This window comes from Ictalurus punctatus, chromosome 14, assembly GCF_001660625.3.
Source record: "Ictalurus punctatus breed USDA103 chromosome 14, Coco_2.0, whole genome shotgun sequence".
Classification (NCBI taxonomy): domain Eukaryota; kingdom Metazoa; phylum Chordata; class Actinopteri; order Siluriformes; family Ictaluridae; genus Ictalurus; species Ictalurus punctatus.
In genome coordinates this window covers 4225675-4246133 of record NC_030429.2, presented here as the reverse complement: position 1 = coordinate 4246133, position 20459 = coordinate 4225675, and the positions used below count along the sequence as shown (strand labels likewise).

The 20459-nt window shown below is 36.5% G+C and overlaps 1 protein-coding gene across 14 annotated transcripts in view; it reads right to left on the bottom strand.

The window, feature by feature from the left end:
• Positions 1-3278: 3278 nt before the first annotated feature.
• Positions 3279-20459, bottom strand: part of LOC108274631 (von Willebrand factor A domain-containing protein 5A) — a 29804-nt gene continuing 12623 nt past the window's right edge. For 2 of the 14 annotated variants that reach the window (XM_053685556.1, XM_053685555.1), the window contains exons 11-25: positions 19634-19748; positions 19251-19400; positions 18905-19014; positions 18184-18401; positions 18001-18030; positions 15026-15073; positions 13504-13551; positions 11938-11973; positions 11799-11846; positions 10506-10535; positions 10267-10290; positions 9155-9181; positions 8872-9023; positions 4084-4207; positions 3279-3914 (exon numbers count right to left, since the gene is read on the bottom strand). In XM_053685556.1, coding sequence (XP_053541531.1) covers positions 3835-3914; positions 4084-4207; positions 8872-9023; positions 9155-9181; positions 10267-10290; positions 10506-10535; positions 11799-11846; positions 11938-11973; positions 13504-13551; positions 15026-15073; positions 18001-18030; positions 18184-18401; positions 18905-19014; positions 19251-19400; positions 19634-19748 — 1240 coding nt within the window. In that variant the 3' untranslated portion in view covers positions 3279-3834. Of the gene's footprint in view, positions 3915-4083; positions 4208-8871; positions 9024-9141; positions 9182-10266; positions 10291-10505; positions 10536-11798; positions 11847-11937; positions 11974-13503; positions 13552-15025; positions 15074-18000; positions 18031-18183; positions 18402-18904; positions 19015-19250; positions 19401-19633; positions 19749-20459 lie in introns of those variants that run through there. The other 12 variants (XM_053685558.1, XM_053685557.1, XM_053685559.1 and 9 more) reach the window with 12 other exon arrangements.

The window sequence follows — 20459 nt, the reverse complement described above, 5'->3', positions numbered from 1 at the left end:
GTTAACTGGTGTTTATTTAAATGTTAATGAAATACAGCTGCATTGACTGATGTTTATTCAATCTATGAGTCAAAATAAGAAGACACAAATGACCAAAATTAAATTACAGCATATTCCTAAATAGTGAGCTCTAAATGTTGATAACTGAACATGTGAATTAATGAAATAAAACAATGGTTATTGCAGGTGTTGAGTATTTGGATTATTTTTCAATACTAATGTTACTTTGTAAATGCTACCCACAGTATATTGGCAAAATTATGTGGACACCTGACCAGTGTGTTTCTTCTCCACTGTTTCCACAATGTTAAGAGCACCACACTGTCTTTATATGCTGTAGCATTACACTTTCCCTTCAATAGAACTAAGAGGCCCCAAAAGTGTTCCAGCATGACGATGCCCCTGTACACAAAGCGATCTCCATGAAGACATGGTTTGCCAAGGTTTTAGTGGAAGAACTCAAGTGTCCTGCAAAAAGCCCCGACCTCAACCCCACTCTGAACACCTTTGGAATGAACTGGAACACCGACTGCACCCCAGACCTCCTCACCTAACATCAGATGTGCATACAAATGGATCCAAATAGAGATACGAATAGGTGCACTTTTTTTTTTAATAAGAACGTTTGAAAGAAAGGTTCATATAGGGCAGGGGTTCCCAAACTTTTCCAGGGCAAGCCCCCCCAAATGGAATGAACATTTGACTGAGGCCCCCCTTTTGCAAGATGTCTTTAAAACACATTAAGAATATAGACTTCTGAATATCTCCCCCTTTTTTATTTATTAATAATTACATCTTACATATTTACATTATATTAGGAATTGACTGTGTGTGTGTGTGTGTGTGTGTGTGTGTGTGTGTGTGTGTGTGTGTGTGTGTGTGTGTGGTCGTCTGAGTGAGAATTTATTTTTCACACCAAATTGTTGAGGCCCCCCCCCCCCCCCCCCGAGCGCCCCCTGGCGGACCCCAAGGGGGCCGCAGCCCCCACTTTGAAAACCACTGATATAGAGCATCTGACAGAAACTAGAGGATGTAACTAAAGAAGTCATGTGAGCAGGAGGTTTTTAATTTCATGCATGTGTAAGCAAGTGGTAGATATGAAGCTGACAGGACAAAGGAAGACCATGTTCATTAAAAATAAATTATACTAGTTTTTTTTTTTTCACAAAAAAAAAAAAAAGAATATCTAAAGTAGCCGAGTAGTCTACAAGGTGGTTATTACTTAAAAACGAGTTACATGAAATATGAAATGTTTCTTTTACAGAATCTAGAGACCTTGGCTAAATCTGCTTGTCCTAGTAGTGACAACTGTTATTTCACAACTACCAGTGAAACAGATATTCTAGCAGTTATATTAGCATTTCTGTATTATAAATTCTTTATTCTAATATTATGAGATACTGGATTTTTTATTTCCATGAGCTGTAAGCCGTAATCAAGATTAAAACAAAACAAAACAAAACAAAGAGGCTTGAAATATTTCTCTTCATGTGTAATGAATCTAGAGTTTATGAAAGTTCCACGTTTTGAATTAAATTACAGGGGAAAAATGAACCTTTCCACGATATTCCAAATTTTTTTTTAGATGCACCTGTATATTAACATTAATTATTAATATGTAATTGATTTACCAACATAGCTGATTGTACTTTAATTCAGACCATCAGCTACAGGCAACAATTGTAAATTATTGAATTAGAATGAGAACAGTACATTTGGTTTAGATCATTGCACACATGCAGTGGGTTAAAAAGCACAGAGTAATTTTCCATTCTAGCATCATTCTTCCACCATCCTTCCACCATGCTTCCTGCCAATGACCACAGAAAAAACTTTGCAACTCTGCAGTTCCACACATAACATTATTTAAGAAAGAGGTAGAGATTCAGTGTGCTCCTATTTACTGTACCTTTGTTTGTGAGAATAAAAAGGACACTGAATTTCTCCTTAAAGAAATAGTATATAAGAGGAAGCTATATATTGATTAACATATGATGTATACAAATGTTCATATTAAATGTTATGCTATATAATTTATGGCATTTTATTTTCAAGTAATATAATTTTATTTATTATATCATTATTTATTAATGATTATTTATGAATTTATGTTTTTTTTTGAGTAGTGTATGGACTGCAGCTTGTTAAATTCAATTTCACTGTTCATCAGGTCCATCTAACATGATCAACTTTAAAACTCATTAAATATTTTCAATTAGATCATTATTTTTCTTAAATTATTATGTTGCCTTTCTTGACCGTTATTGTGGTAGGAGGGTCATGGTAGAGAGTCAGCTGCAGACAGACAGGAGGCGGGTTAAACTGGCAGGTAACGTGATGATTCTCAACTGTGTCTTATTACCGTCAGTGGACTTGTTTGCAACCCACACAAACACACACACACACATAGTATGAACTTTAACATGGAATGAGGTAAAAGCCACAGCTTTTGGGTTGCATTTCCGTTGGTTTGATTTTTGTTTTGAGTTTTTGAAAGTGCGCTGAAAAGCTGCTGAAAATTCTACCTGCCTCCTGAATCTTCCTCCGTACCCATAGACACAAGCTTTTACAATCATATTCTTAAATCTTTTAATAGTTAAAAGGTTTACCAACAATGTTTTGAATACATGATACCCCCCACTCTTAATTTCCTCATTTCTTTGTATATTTGTCACACTTGTATTTTGTCATACAAGCCAATTACTAATTACATTTGATTATTTGAGTAAAGGGGGCAATTACTTTTTCACACAGAGCCAGTTGCTGTTGGATATTTTTTTTTCCCTTTAAATAAATGAAATTATCATTTAAAAACTGTATTTTGTGTTTACTTAGGTTCTTTTTGTATTATATAAAATTTTGTTTGAAAATCTAAAACAAGGAAAAAACTAGCAGAAATGAGAAAAAGGATGTGGTATGTAAGTATGTGCTGTGTGGAATAGGAAATAAGCAGAAAGTGTCATTTGTTTATATTCTATGTAGGCAAAGTCATGGGGACATTATTTAAGAAAAATAGTCCTACATTGAAATGTCTTGTTATTAAGTATTATGATAACGTGTTTCATAATCGATTGTTAAATGAGATTTTCAAAATGATATATTTATATATAATTATTAGGAAATAATTGTAACAGAAATAAGCACAAAAGGCAATTTTCCTACAGCCAAGTCTTGTATACCAAACAGCAGCAAAATCTGTTTGGCTCTCCATAATTTTTGCCAGGGGTTGTAATCACCACACACACTACTTCGTAGCAAATAAACAAAAATCACAAATATGACACAGAACAATTTTTAATAGCTGGACATGATGGCTTCATGAAACATACACAAACAAATTAAATTGAATTATTTTAATTAATTGCACTTTTTTTTTCCAGATCAAGTTGAGGAAAAACTTATGGAAATCCCTTAATGTTGAGGAAAAAATTATGGAACCACTCAATGTTGAGAGACGAAATTATGGAAGCATCTTGTAATTTGCATTTCTAAAACAAATATTTGCACTGGTGAGTTATATTGGGTTGCTTGCCAACTAACAGCATGTATCAGCTAGCTGTAAAAGAGGTCTCTCCATTAACAGTTTAATATGTGAGATTAAATAAGGCAAAATAAGGCAGCTAAAAGATTATAGTGAGTATTATTGACACTAAATCTGTGCAAAGATGTTTATGTACCTGTTCACTTGATCGCTACAAGGCAATCAAGTTTCCAGTGCTTAATGGCATACTAGTAATTCCCCTACTATACTAATCAATGTAAAGCTCTTTTAAAATGTAGACAAGAGAAATGATGCCAAGGCTTTTATGTGGACGCTGTAAGAGGGTGAAGTCTTCAGAGACCAAGAGCATCTTCTTTAACCTGACAGCCCAGTAGAGCATTACCTACCCGTACACACTCTGACTGGTTGACCACTGAAACACACACATACGCAATCATCATCATCATCGCCATGACAGTAAGATATTGTAAAGATGTTCGTGTTAAATTTGGTAATATTGTGCTAGTTAGGCGTGATTTTAGCAGTAAAATTCAGATGTGTTTTGTTTAAGCAGTCCCTGATTGCAGAAATGTAGAGTTCACCTTTCTGAGTGCGGATCCATGCCACTGCTTTCATGGCCAAAAACTGCCACTCATCCTGTACATCGATCTTAAAGCCATGTAACCAAATCAGAGCCAGAAGTGTAGCCCAGACATCTGGCTTCACCTGCACACAAAACCAAACAGGAAACAGTGCTGTGAAAAAGTATTTGCTCCCATCCTGATTTCTTGGGTTTTTGTGTATATCGCATACTAAATTGTTTCAGAAATGTAAAAAAAAAAAACTAAGACAAAACAACTTGAGTAAACACACAATACAGTTTTTAAATGAAAATGTTATTTATTGAAGCAAAAAGTTATCCAATACCAACTCTAACTGTGTGAAAATGTATTTGCCTCCATAGTTATTAACTCCTCAAAACTATGAAACTGCATTCATAATGAGGTTCAGCTGGACTCGATACAACCAGGCCTGATTACTGCAAACCTTGTTCAATCAAATCAACACTTAAACCTTTTCAACAGCATGAAGTTGGTTAAAAGGTCTTACCTAGTAACACACTATGCCAAAATTGAAAGAAATTCCAGAAAAAATGAGGCGGAAGGTGATTGAAATACATCAGACTGGGAAGGGTTACAAAGCTACAGTGAGGGAAAAAAGTATTTGATCCCCTGCTGATTTTGTACATTTGCCCACTGACAAAGAAATGATCAGTCTATAATTTTAATGGTAGATTTATTTGAACTGTGAGAGACAGAATAACAACAAGAAAATCCAGAAAAACACATGTCAAAAATGTTATAAATTGATTTGCATTTTAATGAGGGAAATAAGTATTTGACCCCTCTGCAAAACATGACTTAGTACTCGGTGGCAAAACCCTTGTTGGCAATCACAGAGGTCAGACGTTTCTTGTAGTTGGCCACCAGGTTTGCCCACATCTCAGGAGGGATTTTGTCCCACTCCTCTTTGCAGATCTTCTCCAAGTCATTAAGGTTTCGAGGCTGACGTTTGGCAACTCGAACCTTCAGCTCCCTCCACAGATTTTGTATGGGATTAAGGTCTGGAGACTGGCTAGGCCACTCCAGGACCTTAATGTGCTTCTTCTTGAGCCACTCCTTTGTTGCCTTGGCCGTGTGTTTTGGGTCATTGTCATGCTGTAATACCCATCCACGACCCATTTTCAATGCCCTGTCTGAGGGAAGGAGGTTCTCACCCAAGATTTGATGGTACATGCCCCCGTCCATCGTCACTTTGATGCAGTGAAGTTGTCCTGTCCCCTTAGCAGAAAAACACCCCCAAAGCATAATGTTTCCACCTCCATGTTTGACGGTGCGGATGGTGTTCTTGTTCTGAATCATTCAGATGTTCATTGGCAAACTTCAGACGGGCATGTATATGTGCTTTCTTGAGCAGCGGACCTTGCGGGTGCTGCAGGATTTCAGTCCTTCACGGCGTAGTGTGTTACCAATTGTTTTCTTGGTGACTATGGTCCCAGCTGCCTTGAGATCATTGACAAGATCCTCCCGTGTAGTTCTGGGCTGATTCCTCACTGTTCTCATGATCATTGAAACTCCACGAGGTGAGATCTTGCATGGAGCCCCAGGCCGAGGGAGATTGACAGTTCTTTTGTGTTTCTTCCATTTGCGAATAATCGCACCAACTGTTGTCCCCTTCTCACCAAGCTGCTTGGCAATGGTCTTGTAGCCCATTCCAGACTTGTGTAGGTCTACAATCTTGTCCCTGACATCCTTGGAGAGCTCTTTGGTCTTGGCCATGGTGGAGAGTTTGGAATCTGATTAATTGACTGCTTCTGTGGACAGGTGTCTTTTATACAGGTAACAAACTGAGATTAGGAGCACTCCCTTTAAGAGTGTGCTCCTAATCTCAGCTCGTTACCTGTATAAAAGACACCTGGGAGCCAGAAATCTTTCTGAATGAGAGGGGATCAAATACTTATTTCCCTCATTAAAATGCAAATCAATTTATAACATTTTTGACATGCGTTTTTCTGGATTTTTTTGTTCTTATTCTGGTCTCTCACTGTTCAAATAAACCTACCATTAAAATTATAGACTGATCATTTCTTTGTCAGTGGGCAAACGTACAAAATCAGCAGGGGATCAAATACTTTTTTCCCCTCACTGTATTTCAAATGCTGTGAGACTCCAAAGAACCACAGAGAGGGACATTAGCTCCAAATGAAAAACTGGGCACAGCAGTGAACCTTCCCAGAAGTGGCCTACTTTAAAAAATTCCTCCAAGAGCACAGCAACAACTCATCCAGCAAGGCACAAATTGCATCAATAAATGTCACTGTTCATGACTCCACTATCAGAAAGACACTGGGCAGAAATGGCATCCATGGAAGAGTGGCGAGGTGAAAAGCACTGCTAACCCAGAAGAACATTAAGTCTCATCTGAATTTTGGCAACACACGCCTTGCGGATCTTCAAAACTTTTGGGAGAATGTTCTGTGGACTGATGAGTCGAAAGTGGAACTGTTTGGAAGACAGGGGTCCCATTACATCTGGTGTAAACTAAAACACCGAATTCCACAAAAGGAACATCATACCTTACAATATTACAACAATATTACAATAATTGAGGGAAACATGAATTCTGATCTCTACCAGAAAATCCTGGATTATGCAGCAACTGGATTATGCAGCAATACAATGATCCAAAGCATAGGAGTAAGTCCTAAAAGTCCTAAAAGTGATCTCCAGTTATCAGTAGCATTTGGTTGCAATTATTGCTGCTAAAGGTGGCACAATCAGATTTTAAGTTTAAGGGGTAATTAGTTTTTCACATTGTTGATAGGTGTTGCTGATTTTGCTTCAATAAAATAAATAAATAATATTATATATATATATATATATATATATATATATATATATATATATATATATATATATATATATATATATATATATAAGCTGTATTGTGTGTTTACCCAGGTTGCCTTTGTTTTATGTTGTATTTCCTTTGAAGATCTAAAACTAGTTAGTATAAGATACACACAAAAACAGGAGAAATCAGGATGGGGCAAATACTTTTTCACAGCACTGCACCAATGATGGATGAACCCATGTCTATGTACAGTGGATAGAAAATTAATAGAATGGAGGAAGATCCAGATGTGCCAACCTTGTGGAGCGCTACCAAAAAAGACTGTTAGCTGTAGCTGAAATATTGACATTTCAGTTCTGTGCATTATCTCTTGTTTTTTTCCTAAATCAATTAATTGAATGCATTCATGTGGAATGCTGTGGTTTTGGATCAGGGAAAACAAGTCCCTCTTAAATCAATGAAGTTTACTGAACATAACACATCCACACACACAGACACACACACACACACACACACACACACACACACACACACACACACACACACACACACACACATACATGAATACACACACATTTGATTGAGTAATCTAAAGGTTATAGTCTTATAGTCCCCTCTGAAATTACTGGAACAGCAAGGTCAATATTCATTTTTGCTATACACTGAAAACGTTTGGGTTTGAAATCAAATGATGAATATGAGGAGATAGATCCGAGTTTCAGGTTTCAGTTCTTCATATTTGCATCTAAACGTGTTAAACATGGCACCTTTGGTGGCAGACCACCCAATTGTTAGTGTGAAAAATTGTTAATGTGAAAGCGGTCATGCAGACCAGGAAGCACACCATGGTACCAGACCTGAAACTACCTGTAGGAGGTGGTCTGAGTTCGGTTGCACTGGAACTGTGAAACTTGTACTCGGGTCCCCACTTGATCAGGACGTAACGTAACCTGCTCACGTTTTAGCCGATGATGATATCATTAGTTTCCACAACACACGTGTACCAAGAGTGGCAGGGGAACGTTGTGGGACACAGAAGAGGTCCACTGCTATGCACAATATCTACTGCACATAGCACCAAAATAATTTTAAAAGTCATGTTAGATTTCCAATTAGATTGGATGCATTTCTCTGTAAATTGTCAGACAGAATGTTTCTGTAGACTTCTGAACTCATTCTGCTGCTACCACCACAAGTTGACTGTTGACCGATGAGCTCATATGTTTTGGATCACGAGCAGCTCCATTCATTCTCCACACTTTGACCTTTCCGTCACTTGGGTAGAGGTTATTCTTGGTTCCAGAACTTTTGTGTCTCCTGTCTGTATTTCTTTGCGAATTCCAATCTGGCTCTCTCAATCTTACTGCTGATGAGTGGTTTGCATCTTGTGGTATGACCTCTATATTTGTGCTCTCAAAGGTGGATAATGATACCTTCACCCCTGTCCTGTGGAGGTTGTTGGTGATGTCACTGACTGTTGTTTTTGGGTTTTTCTTCCTAGCTCTCACAAGGTTTCTGGTCACCCACTGCTGCTGTTTTCCTTGGCCAACCCGTTTGATGCTTGAGCAATGACTAAATCGCTTTTCCCTTGTTTCTCAGCTTCAAAATGGCTTGTTTTTGTCTCATAGACAGCTCTCATGCTGGTTTATCCTTTCTAACAACAAATGCAGTCTTCACAGTTGTTACACATTGATTGTGTAAACAATCAATCTAACAGGGCACATCTGGGCAACAAAAAAAGAAACTTATTTCTGTGTATAGCAAAAATGAAAGAATTGGCCTTGCTGTTCCAATACTTTCAGAGGGGACTTTATATTGGAATCCAGTTAACAAAAGCACCATTTTATATCCTGAAATGGGTTTTTTTTGGTTGGGGGGGGTGTTTGGGGGGTGTAATGACTAGTAATGAATAAGGTGTTAAGGGTAAATTTCCAACAAGGCTACACGTTACACAGACATATTTAGTGTGTATTAACCTGTGCAGGAATCTGCTCGATCAGCTCTTTTTCTGTCCTCCCAAACACCTCTGCAAGTGTAGACTCCATTTCCCAGCAACCCAAAGCCTTCTGGAGGGAGACGAGCTGCAACAACGGGTCCTTTGGAGCCTCAAGGGTGTCTACAGAGACATCTGTATAGATATACAAACATATAGATCTTATTAAGAACTAAGTACTAGTAATAAAAAACAGAAAGGTTCATTAAAACACAAACATGCATACGGTATATGAGAGAGGTTACAGAGTTACTGCTGAACATTACCTGGGTTCATGTCAAAACCTCCATCACCTTAAATAAAGAAAATGTTTAACTTTACCAAAAAACATTTAAGTATTGAATGAAACATTTAGAGTATAAAGCACATCAGTTTTACAAAAGACACCATCATCCTACCATCATGACATTATCCTGATCATGTTTGAAATCACTGTACAGTAGCACTGCAATATCCACAGAATAAGTGAGAGTATAACTTAATACTAATTTTCCACATTGTCCTGTGTATCTACTTTTAATGAAAAGAACATTTAGAACAGAGTTACTGGTATAGACTACTGCAAGGAAACTGTCTATATGAAGCTGAAACAATAGAAAACAGAACCCTGTATCAATTATATTATTTTATAGCACAGAGCTGATGAATTGATAACCTGACTGGTCAGAAAATGTTGATTAATTGTCTGTAAGAGCAGCTCTGACAGTAGTTGTTGCTGTAATTAAAATGGTGGTACTCTTTCTAATTCATTAACGTTTCTACATTAACAACTCATTCACAATGGCTTATATGGTGGACGGATTGACGAGACTTAGGTTTCGGCGCATGGGAAGTCTTCAGGACAGAGGGTTTTGTGCTTTCTGATTCGTCAATAACATGACAAGCTGCATTTTTTGTTGTTGTATTAACTCAGAGAGACAGAAAAAAGAGAATTGTGAGAGAACAACTCTTTTTAACTGCTATAACAGAGGTAACCTGAAACGATCACAGTAATAAGTATATTCAATATTACAAAACAATATTAACATAACTAAATGCTAAAAACGCATATAGTTTGGCTCAATAATAAATTAAAAAATGCAATTGTTGTGGTAAATGAGGAACAAACCACTTTGAGGCATGTTGTTATCGGACAATAATTACTTCGGGGTGGTAATTGGCCCTACATGTTGCATTAGACCTCATCATTGTTTATTTTTCTATAACAGAACACATTGTTGTATTCCATTCCTTACCTAATTCGAACAATTACTTCACTGCAGTGAGAAGGTAACAGCTCATCAACTGAACTTGATTAAACATTCACACTTCCTATAATCTGCTTATTATATTCAACTTCACTAGCAAAGTCAGAGAAAAACACATTGTGTACACTTACACTCTACCACTGGATGAAATCCACCAAGACAGTGAAGATAAAATAAATGGAAGAAAAAAATAGAAAGGAAAAAAAGGAAAATATTAGTGTCATATTCAACAATAAACTTAAAAGTTTATATTGTTGTGGCCCTACATACAGTTTATTGTATTTTCTGTATTTAAAAAAAAAAAAAAATCCTTTACTTTTGTGGATCTGTATGGTGTATGAATTACAAACTATTATATTCAGTAACTTACTAGCTGTAACTGGAGCACATGCAGACATCACTGTGCAGAAGCAAATAAACAAAGAAACAACAACAACAAAAAAAATCAGCATTCTTCCTCATTAATCATGCACTCTGAATATAATATGTGCATCCCTGACTACGTTTACATGGACAGCAATAATCTAATTATTGACCTTATTCTGAATAAGACAATATTGTGATTAAGGTGTTTACATGAGTCGATTTTAGAATATTCCTTTCATGTTCCCGTGTTACATGTTATAGAACATAGATCGATTAACAGCACACGCCGTCCGATGTTCCCTAGAGAATTTCACGTATCTACATACAGCTCGCCTTCGTTACAGTACCGTATACAATTTTGGGTGTTTCATTTTTAGTTTTATGAAAGCTTCAAATGCAATTAATTATTTGTCATGCTATACGTGCAAACAGATGACTGCTTGAAGCCGTGGGATGTGTCCGAAACCACGTACTTACCTACTATATAGTAGTGAAATCCCGAAACAGTGAAGATAGTGGATACAGTAACACGCTACTTTAAGATTTCCATAGCGAGCATTATCTACTGCATTAATTAACATTAACAATCCATGAACTTCAGCATTTACACTCACTTTCAGTAACCACTTTTATGTGGTCAGGATTGTGGTGGATTCAAAGCCTACCCTGAGAACACTGGGTGTGAGGTAGGAATACACCCTGGATTGGATGGCAGTCCATTGAGCATTATTAAATCATAAACAATATTAACAAAATAGGTTAACTGCCATTTGTTTAAATGTTAATGAAATACACCTGCATTGACTCAACTTTCTTCTATCCATGTCTCAAAATAATCCCTCATCAATTAGCAAAAGTTACATTACTGCATGTTCCTGAATGTTGCTAACATTCTGAACTCTTCTACTCAGGTATAAATACTGGAATCTGATATTCAGCCTAAATTCTGAATTATCCCACTCAAGAACTCCAAACAGGCTACTCATTAATGGGATAAAAATATATGGGTTAATTCAGATATTAATTATATTGTTTAACGTTTTAAACAAATCCATACAAATGATTTTTTTTATATATATATATATATATAGTTTATTATAGCTGAGGTTTATTGTTTCTTCATGCTAACTAATGTGTGTAATAATTTCAGAATTGTATTCAGAAGATTTATAATTTTCTTTAAAAAGTGGCATTTCCACTACAAAAGTGGTTCATATAAGCTTTTGTCATTTATTATGTTAACGATTGCGGTCAGGCTCATCAATGTGACCATGCACCATGTTATAGTATAACTTACTCTCTTCGTTGTCCAAGGACTGAATGCAAAAACACCTGCCTAAAAGTCCTGACAGCAGGCATATTTTATGAATAAAGGAAGTACACAATTAGTCTCATGTTCAACAACCAAGTTTTTTATGTAATGTTCAATAACTTACTATCAAAAACAGCAGCCTTTTGTGCAACCTTACGACCTGTACAGAGGTAAAAAAAAATAATAATAATAAAAAAATAAAAGGATGTTAGATTATTCATGTGCTTTATATATTGTAATAAAAAGACAGATGACTGCTCCTGGACTCTCAACACCTGCCTAGCCAAGAAGACCCAGCAGCTCCTCCAATTTTTGCAGAGACTGTACAGAGCCAAACTCCCCCTCCCATCCTCACCACCTTCTACAGAGGGACAATAGAGAATGTTCTGACCAACTGTCTCAAAAGGAACTGCACAGCCTCTGACCACAAGACCCTAAAGTGCATTTTCTTGAAATCCTTCCAAACAGCTTGTGGTGATGTAGGTGACTTCGGATTGTAGTTTTGGAGACTTTCTGACCCCAAGACGCAACTAACTTCTACAATTCTCCAGCTGTGATCCTTGGATATTTTTTGGCCACTCGAACTGAAATATTTTTCATTATTTCCCATGATTATGATTCAATAATTTAAGATCAGTTCAGTGTGATTTTTGTTTACTCATGGTCTCATGATGTTTTTGGGTTTCTGTCCTTGATTATGTTTTTGTCAAGGTGTTTTGTCTTTTGTCTTACTCTTAAGTTTTTCTTTACTAGCCTTGGGTATGTTGCTTGCACGTACATATGAGTATAAAAGCCAACTCTATCCAACCTATGTTTAGACTAAGGTTAAGACAACGAAACGTTGTAGTGCCCAGGGTGTCTTTGCACGCATAATAAATCATCTCATTGACTATACCCTGGCTCTTGGTCTCCTGATTCTTCAATCATCTTACTTCTGGTGAAGCTGAAGCTTGTTTATGATCTAGAAAAGATTCATATCAGAACCATCCTCTTCACAGTGTGTTGAGACAATATAGACACACGTCCAATTCCAGGTTGATTCATAACATTTCCAGTTGACTGGAACTTCTTAATTATTGCCCTGATGGTGGAAATGGGAATTTTCAATGCTTGTGCTATTTTCGTATAGCCTCTTCCCATTTTGTGAAGCTCAAAAACCTTTTGCCGCACATCACAGCTATATTCCTTGGTCTTACCCATTGTTATGAATGGCTAAGGGAATTTGTCCTATGTATTATCTCATATTTATACCCCTGTGAAACAGGAAGTTGTGGTTGAACAATTTCCTGTTCCTAATCACCCAGGTGTAATAAAAAATGTTTAAATATCAATGGGAATATAATTCAAATATATATATATATATATATATATATATATATATATATATATATATATATATATATATATAAAATTCATAAGGGAAGCTAATAATTGTTCCACACCTATATTTTAACTAAGACACTTTTCTTTGATAAACCTGTGTTGTGTTTGAAATGGCTTGAAATCGATGAAAGCAGAGTATTTTTGTGAATTTCTTGAACAAAATATCAAAAGGTTAAACAATGAAGACAATTTTTCACAACGTTCTTTGCTCATATTTACCAAGGGTGCCAATATTAGTGGAGGGCACTGTACACAATTAATCTTATGTTAGACAACTAAGATTTTAGTCTAATGTTCAACAACTCACTTTTCATACGATGACCCTTTGGTGCATTCATTGGTACAGCCTTAAACACTGTAAGGAGGTAAACAATAACAGGATGTTAGATTATTCATGTGTTTTCTATAATATGTACATGCAAAAAAGTATTTAGAAACTCAAGTTTATAAACTACCATACTTTATTTGATGTCTAAAAAAATCTGTAATTAAAAAAAAGTGTAAAAGATTCAATCACATCAGCTGCCTCAAGTCAGAAAATAATAATAATAATAATAATAATAATAATAATAATAATTATTATTATTATTATATTTGCTTGACAAAGGTAAAAGAGCCTCTTCTCTGAATACTCTCATATACTATTGCACACACTCAATGCTCCAAACTTGTCTTTCACTATTTACCTTCTTTTAGTCTCATTCCTCCATACTTCCATAGAAACCCATTGTATGCACAATTTAATTAGTATTCATTTCATTACTCGTTTTCAATTTTGTCTACATATAAAGATTGTTTTTCATTTATGGAAATATACACTTTAAACCCCTCATGTGTATTTTATTTGTCTGGGTTAGCATAGCAACGGTCTAGGAACACCCAAGCAAGCACCAAGAACATGCTAGCAACTCTTTAAACTAGCCTTTGGCCTTAACCTGTTCATGCTTAACTGTTCATAGCAACCAAGTAGCAACATCCTAGCAACCAACTGGGATAGCATAGTAACCACATAGCAACAACTTAGCAACCACCTGGAACATCATATCAGCATTTTAACACATTACCCTTTAAATATGTTTGTGTTTTTAACATTCAGTGAGTTTACATGGACAACAATAATCCACTCTTAAGCCGATTAAGACCGTACTTTGATTAAGAAACTACCATGTAAACAGCAATTTTTAATTACCTTAATCTAATTAAGGTCATACTCGAAGTAAGCAATAATCGAATTAAGACAGGTGGAGTACTCCTGTTTTAGTCGCATTATGGACGTGTATTACAGACATGTAAACACCTTAATCACATTATGAACGTCGTGTGAGAGTTTTCACCGCATTTTTCGACAGGACACGATCACACACGGCAGTTTTACGTTTTACGGCGAACAAGAGAGTTCGGCTGCGTACCAACCCGCTTACTTGCCTACTATAGGCCTGTAGTGGGGAAAAATACATGCATCTCAGCTACTATATAGATGTGATGATAGTCTCGACCACTCTCAAGAGATTATGGAAGAAAGATTTAAATTTGGAATTGGGGGAGGGAGAGTGGGCTAGGATTTTTAAAAATATAAAAACTGCATCTAGAGACGCAAGGGTGCACCTTATACAATTTAAGATTTTACATCGGTTCTATTGGACCCCCTCTAAATTGTATAGGCTCGGTCTTAAAGACACACCCACCTGCTGGTGATGCCATTCAGAAGATGGAGACACTACCCATGTTTTTTGGGGGTATCATAAGATGCCAATATTAGTGGAGGGCACTGCACACAATTAATCTTGTGTTCGACAACTAAGATTTTAGTCTAATGTTCAACAACTCACTTTTCAAACGATGACCCTTTGGTGCATTCATTGGTGCAGCCTTACACACTGTAGAGAGGTAAACAATAACAGGATGTTAGATTATTCATGTGTTTTCTATAATATGTACATGCAAAAAAGTATTTAGAAACTCAAGTTTATAAACTACCATACTTTATTTGATGTCTAAAAAAATCTGTAATTAAAAAAAAGTGTAAAAGATTCAATCCAATCAGCTGCCTCAAGTCAGAAAATAATAATTATAATAATAATAATAATTATTATTATTATTATTATTATTATTATTATTATTATTATTATTATTATTATTATTATTATATTTGCTTGACAAAGGTAAAAGAGCCTCTTCTCTGAATACTCTCATATACTATTGCACACACTCAATGCTCCAAACTTGTCTTTCACTATTTACCTTCTTTTAGTCTCATTCCTCCATACTTCCATAGAAACCCATTGTATACACAATTTAATTAATATTTATTTTCAATTTTGTCTACATATAAAGATTGTATTTCATTTATGGAAATATACACTTTAAACTCCTCATGTGTATTTTATTCGTCTGGGTTAGCATAGCAACGGTCTAGGAACACCCGAGCAAGCACCATGAACATGCTAGCAACTCTTTAAACTAGCCTTTGGCCTTAACCTGTTCATGCTTAACTGTTCATAGCAACCAAGTAGCAACATCCTAGCAACCAACTGGGATAGCATAGTAACCACATAGCAACAACTTAGCAACCACCTGGAACATCATATCAGCATTTTAACACATTAGCCTTTAAATATTTTTCTAACATTCAGTGAGTTTACATGGACAACAATAATCCACTCTTAAGCCGATTAAGACCGTACTTTGATTAAGAAACTACCATGTAAACAGCAATTTTTAATTACCTTAATCTAATTAAGGTCATACTTGAAGTAAGCAATAATCGAATTAAGACAGGTGGAGTACTCCTGTTTTAGTCACATTATGGACGTGTATTACAAACATGTAAACACCTTAATCACATTATGAACGTCGTGTGAGAGTTTTCACCGCATTTTGCGACAGGACACGATCACACACATTTTACGTTTTACAGCGAACAACCCGCTTACTTGCCTAATATAGGCCTGTAGTGGAGAAAAATACATGCATCTCAGCTACTATATAGATGGAAAGTATGCGGTTTAGAACACAGCCCATGGCTTCAAGCAGTTGTCTATCAGCACATATAGGTATGAAAATAATTAACTGCACTTAAAGCGTTCATAAAAGAATTAAATAAAAAGACGAAGACGAACTGTATGTTGATACGTGAAATTCTGGAGGGACGTCGGACAGCGTGCTGTTGACGCGGGCTGTTAATCTAAATGTTCTAGAACATGTAAAACGGGAACATTACAGGAATATTCTAAAAGTGACTCATGTAAACACCTTAATCACATTATTATCTTACTCAGAGTAAGGTCAATAATTAGATTACTGATGTCCATGTAAACGTAGTCAGTGTAACTTTTACATAACATAAACTTTTAGCCTTTCAACCATTTAACATGCTTAACTGTTAAATCAATTATCATTTTTATCCCCTTTTTGTTGGTCAGAGTGGATAACGAGTGGGGTTAATACATTCGGTGATCTTTATGAGAGTGGTGTGATGATAGTCTCGACCACTCTCAAGAGATTATGGAAGAAAGATTTAAATTTGGAATTGGGGGAGGGAGAGTGGGCTAGGATTTTATATAAAAATATAAAAACTACATCTAGACACGCAAGGGTGCACCTTATACAATTTAAGATTTTACATCGGTTCTATTGGACCCCCTCTAAATTGTATAGGCTCGGTCTTAAAGACACACTCACCTGCTGGCGATGCCATTCAGAAGATGGAGACACTACCCATGTTTTTTGGGGGTGTCATAAGATCCAAGAATTTTGGTGGAAGGTGCAGAGCTTTGTATGTGAGGTGTTGAACACTCAGATCTTGTTCTGCCCTAGACTCTGTATTTTGGGACATGGGGAGGTCACAAAATTGGAGGATAGGTACAAAAAAGATTGGGTTTTGACCAGTGTGATGATTGGTAGACGGGTTATTTTAAGGGGATGGAAATCAGATGGAGCGCCCTCGTTTCCAGAGTGGTGTGTGGAGATGGGGAGGGTGGCTGCCTTTGAGGAGGGGTCGAGCAGAAGGATTGGAGTTGGGAATTCCTTCAGGAGGAAATGGAGCAGTTATTTGGTGTTTTGGGGGGACTCTCGAGGAGAGTATAATTTAGAGTTTAGTCTATAATTATACTTGATTATTGTATTTTCCTTTTTTTTTTTAATTGTGTGTATTTTTATTTTATTTATTTATTTATATTTGGATATGTGAGTTTATATTCTATTGACCACAGGGGTGTTCGTGGGGGGACCAGGGTGGGGTGGGAGGTTGGTAGGGGGAGGGGTTATAGTGAGGATTTATGTTAAAATAGTTTGATTCATTATATATGTTGTTTGTCTATTTGTGTTAACTTGTGAAACAATAAAAGTGTTAATTACAAAAATTATCATTTTTAAACCAATGACACAATACCCTGTAATACCTTTTAACCCTTAGCGTGTCGTTCGTCTTAATAAATTTAATAAAAAGATATTACAATAGAGAGAATTTATTATCGATATAATTTATCGATTTTATATCGTCACATCACCCAGCCCAATGACATTTTTATTTTATTGCACATTTCTGCATATGCATAAAGATGAAATCTTTAACGCTAATCTTCCATTGGTTACTAGATAGGTAAAAATGTGTAATCTAAAGTAACAGGAAGCTTTTGTACGCTCAAATCCAGGTCATATCATGTATATGATACAAAGCACCACATCATCTTTACCCAACTATACAAACTGTAAACACAAGTCTCAACACATTTCATGAAGGAAATACAACACAATAATAGTCTCATGATCCCTAAGTATTTACAAACTGTGTTCCATTACTTACGGTTAACGCCCATTGAACATGCCATAAACACTAAACATACAAAAAACAAAAACAGGAGGTTAGATTCCTTATGTGCTCTGTATGGTGTGTTTATGCATAAAAACACTAAAACCATGTATGCTAATCGTAATAATCCTCATATTATTAGATGACAGGTTGAGTAAAACTGAAAAGAATACTGACTAGGGGTAGGAATTCTCCTCTTCACCAGTGGTCCTTTCACAGCTTGTCCGCTGCCCTTATGGACAGCTATGAAGGCTGTGTGAGAGCTGCTCACTCCAGACTGCTTACTCAGTTCCACCACTCTGGCCTTCAGAGCCTCTTTATCAGCTCCATCATCCTGCTCGTCCCTTTCCAGAGAGCGGATCAGAGAGCGAGCGCCCAGCCTGTGGATGGCCAGTCTGCACACACACACGCACACACAGACACACACAAAGCTGAGTAACAATTAAACATTTTACTATTCTGTCTTCTTGTAATTAGTTAGGATTTACACGATAAACTTGATCACGTGTCTTCCATCATCTGAAGTGTTTCTGTTTCAGATTTATCAGTTTCCAATCGTCTACGTGAAGTTCAACAACATATTTAAGTTAATACCACAAATCCACATGCCTTAACTACATATTGCTCATTTCATTTCCAGATAACCCTGAATGACTCAAATCCTCTTTAAACTGCTAGCTGGTTCCGCTTATCGCACTAAACTGCCAGAGACTTTGTTGCTATAAGATATAGTAGCTCTGCCTAAATTTAAGTGCTGTAACAAAGCTGATATTTATGACTGTGTATGAAAGCTAAAGCCACCCAAGCTAGGGTTTATTATAAGATTACATCAGAAATGAGACAATCAAAAAGAGAAAAATGCTTCCTTTAAACATTACAGAAAACATGTAGCAGTTACCCGCTCTCCTCAGCCGGCTTCAGGGAGAAGTGGACGGTGTTCGTTACCTCTTGATTTCCTAGGCGGTACCGCACTGATATTTTCCCCTTAGTGTCTGGGTTCTGACATTCCTAGGGACAGAGAAAGAGAACGGTGATAAGTAGAGCAATTAAACAATTGCAAACTCACAATTTAAACAATTAGTTTTTTTTTTAATGCATTAAATTATGCATAAATAATGGAAACTTCATGGCTTGATGAAGATAAAAATGAAGAGAACACATGCAAATCAATTTCCCTTCAGCATAATCAGATTCAGAAACTGAAAAAAAAGTTTTCTTGTAAAACAGTGTGATAAACGTCTCACCTCTCCTTTCAACTGGGCATAAATCAGTGCTCTTTGACCATGGAAAAGTGAATTAATCGGGGGGCTCAGACGGGTGAAAGACAAACCAGTCCAATCCTCAGTGATATCTATCACTGCTGGTTGCAAAGCATAGCGAAGAGACTGCATTACCTAGCATTGGGAATTAAAGATAAAGAATATTCATGGAAATTTCTAATTTATCTCTCAAGGACAGGTATAATTATTTGATGTACATGCTGAAATTGAACCACCAAATCATTTGAATCAAATTGTGATTACTAAAGTTAGAAAAGATTCATTAGTTGACGCCACTAGGCTAAGGTATAAATTCCTGTTATTTCTATTTGTGTCTTTGTTGCTGTTTGAGAAGAACCCGGTCTTACTTTGGCCTGCATGCGCTCTTTTCCTGAGACGAACTGGGCGTGGCCAGAGCTGTTCTCAGCCAATCCTGTGATGAGTGCAGAACTTGCACCTTCACCAATTCCAAATGAGAAGCATCTGTTTAAACAAAGAGGTGGATTATAAATCCTTTATGAGCCTTCTACATATAGAAAATTATCAGAAAAAAACTTATTATAAAACACGCTAAGTCCGGAATAAATAACAATTGGGCATACTGCCTCATCCATAAATGTTAAATAAACCTTTTTTATTACAGAAAGCATCACCGTAGCAACGGTTACACGGTTTACTTTGTTAATCAATTTTTTTCTCTTTTAAAATACATTTATTGTTAGGGTTGAATAATATTTGCTTCTGCTATACAAGTCCCTGTGAGTAAGTTACTCCAGAAAAGATCAACTCAACTCTCACATGCACGTACATACACACATACAAGTGGGGAGAGGAAAACAGATACCAGGCACTACTAACAATCACAACACTGCATAACTGTGCTAAAATTAGGTGTTAAAAATTAACACCTTCTGAGTAATTGGAATGAAGAAATCAACAGTGTTGTGGTATGATACATTTTCCTTTTTTATATGGGAATCTGGTCCACTTTAGGGGATTATTGTTTACAATTACAAGCTTCCAAGATGGCGGCGCACACAGTTGCTGCGGCTCACGGCTGTCCTATAGACAAACATTGTTCCCCTGACCTCGAGTACATGTCCTTAAGATGTCGGCCCTTTTTTCTACCGAGAGAGCTAACAGTGGTGATTATCACGGCTGTGTATATTCCACCCGACGCCAATGTGAACACGG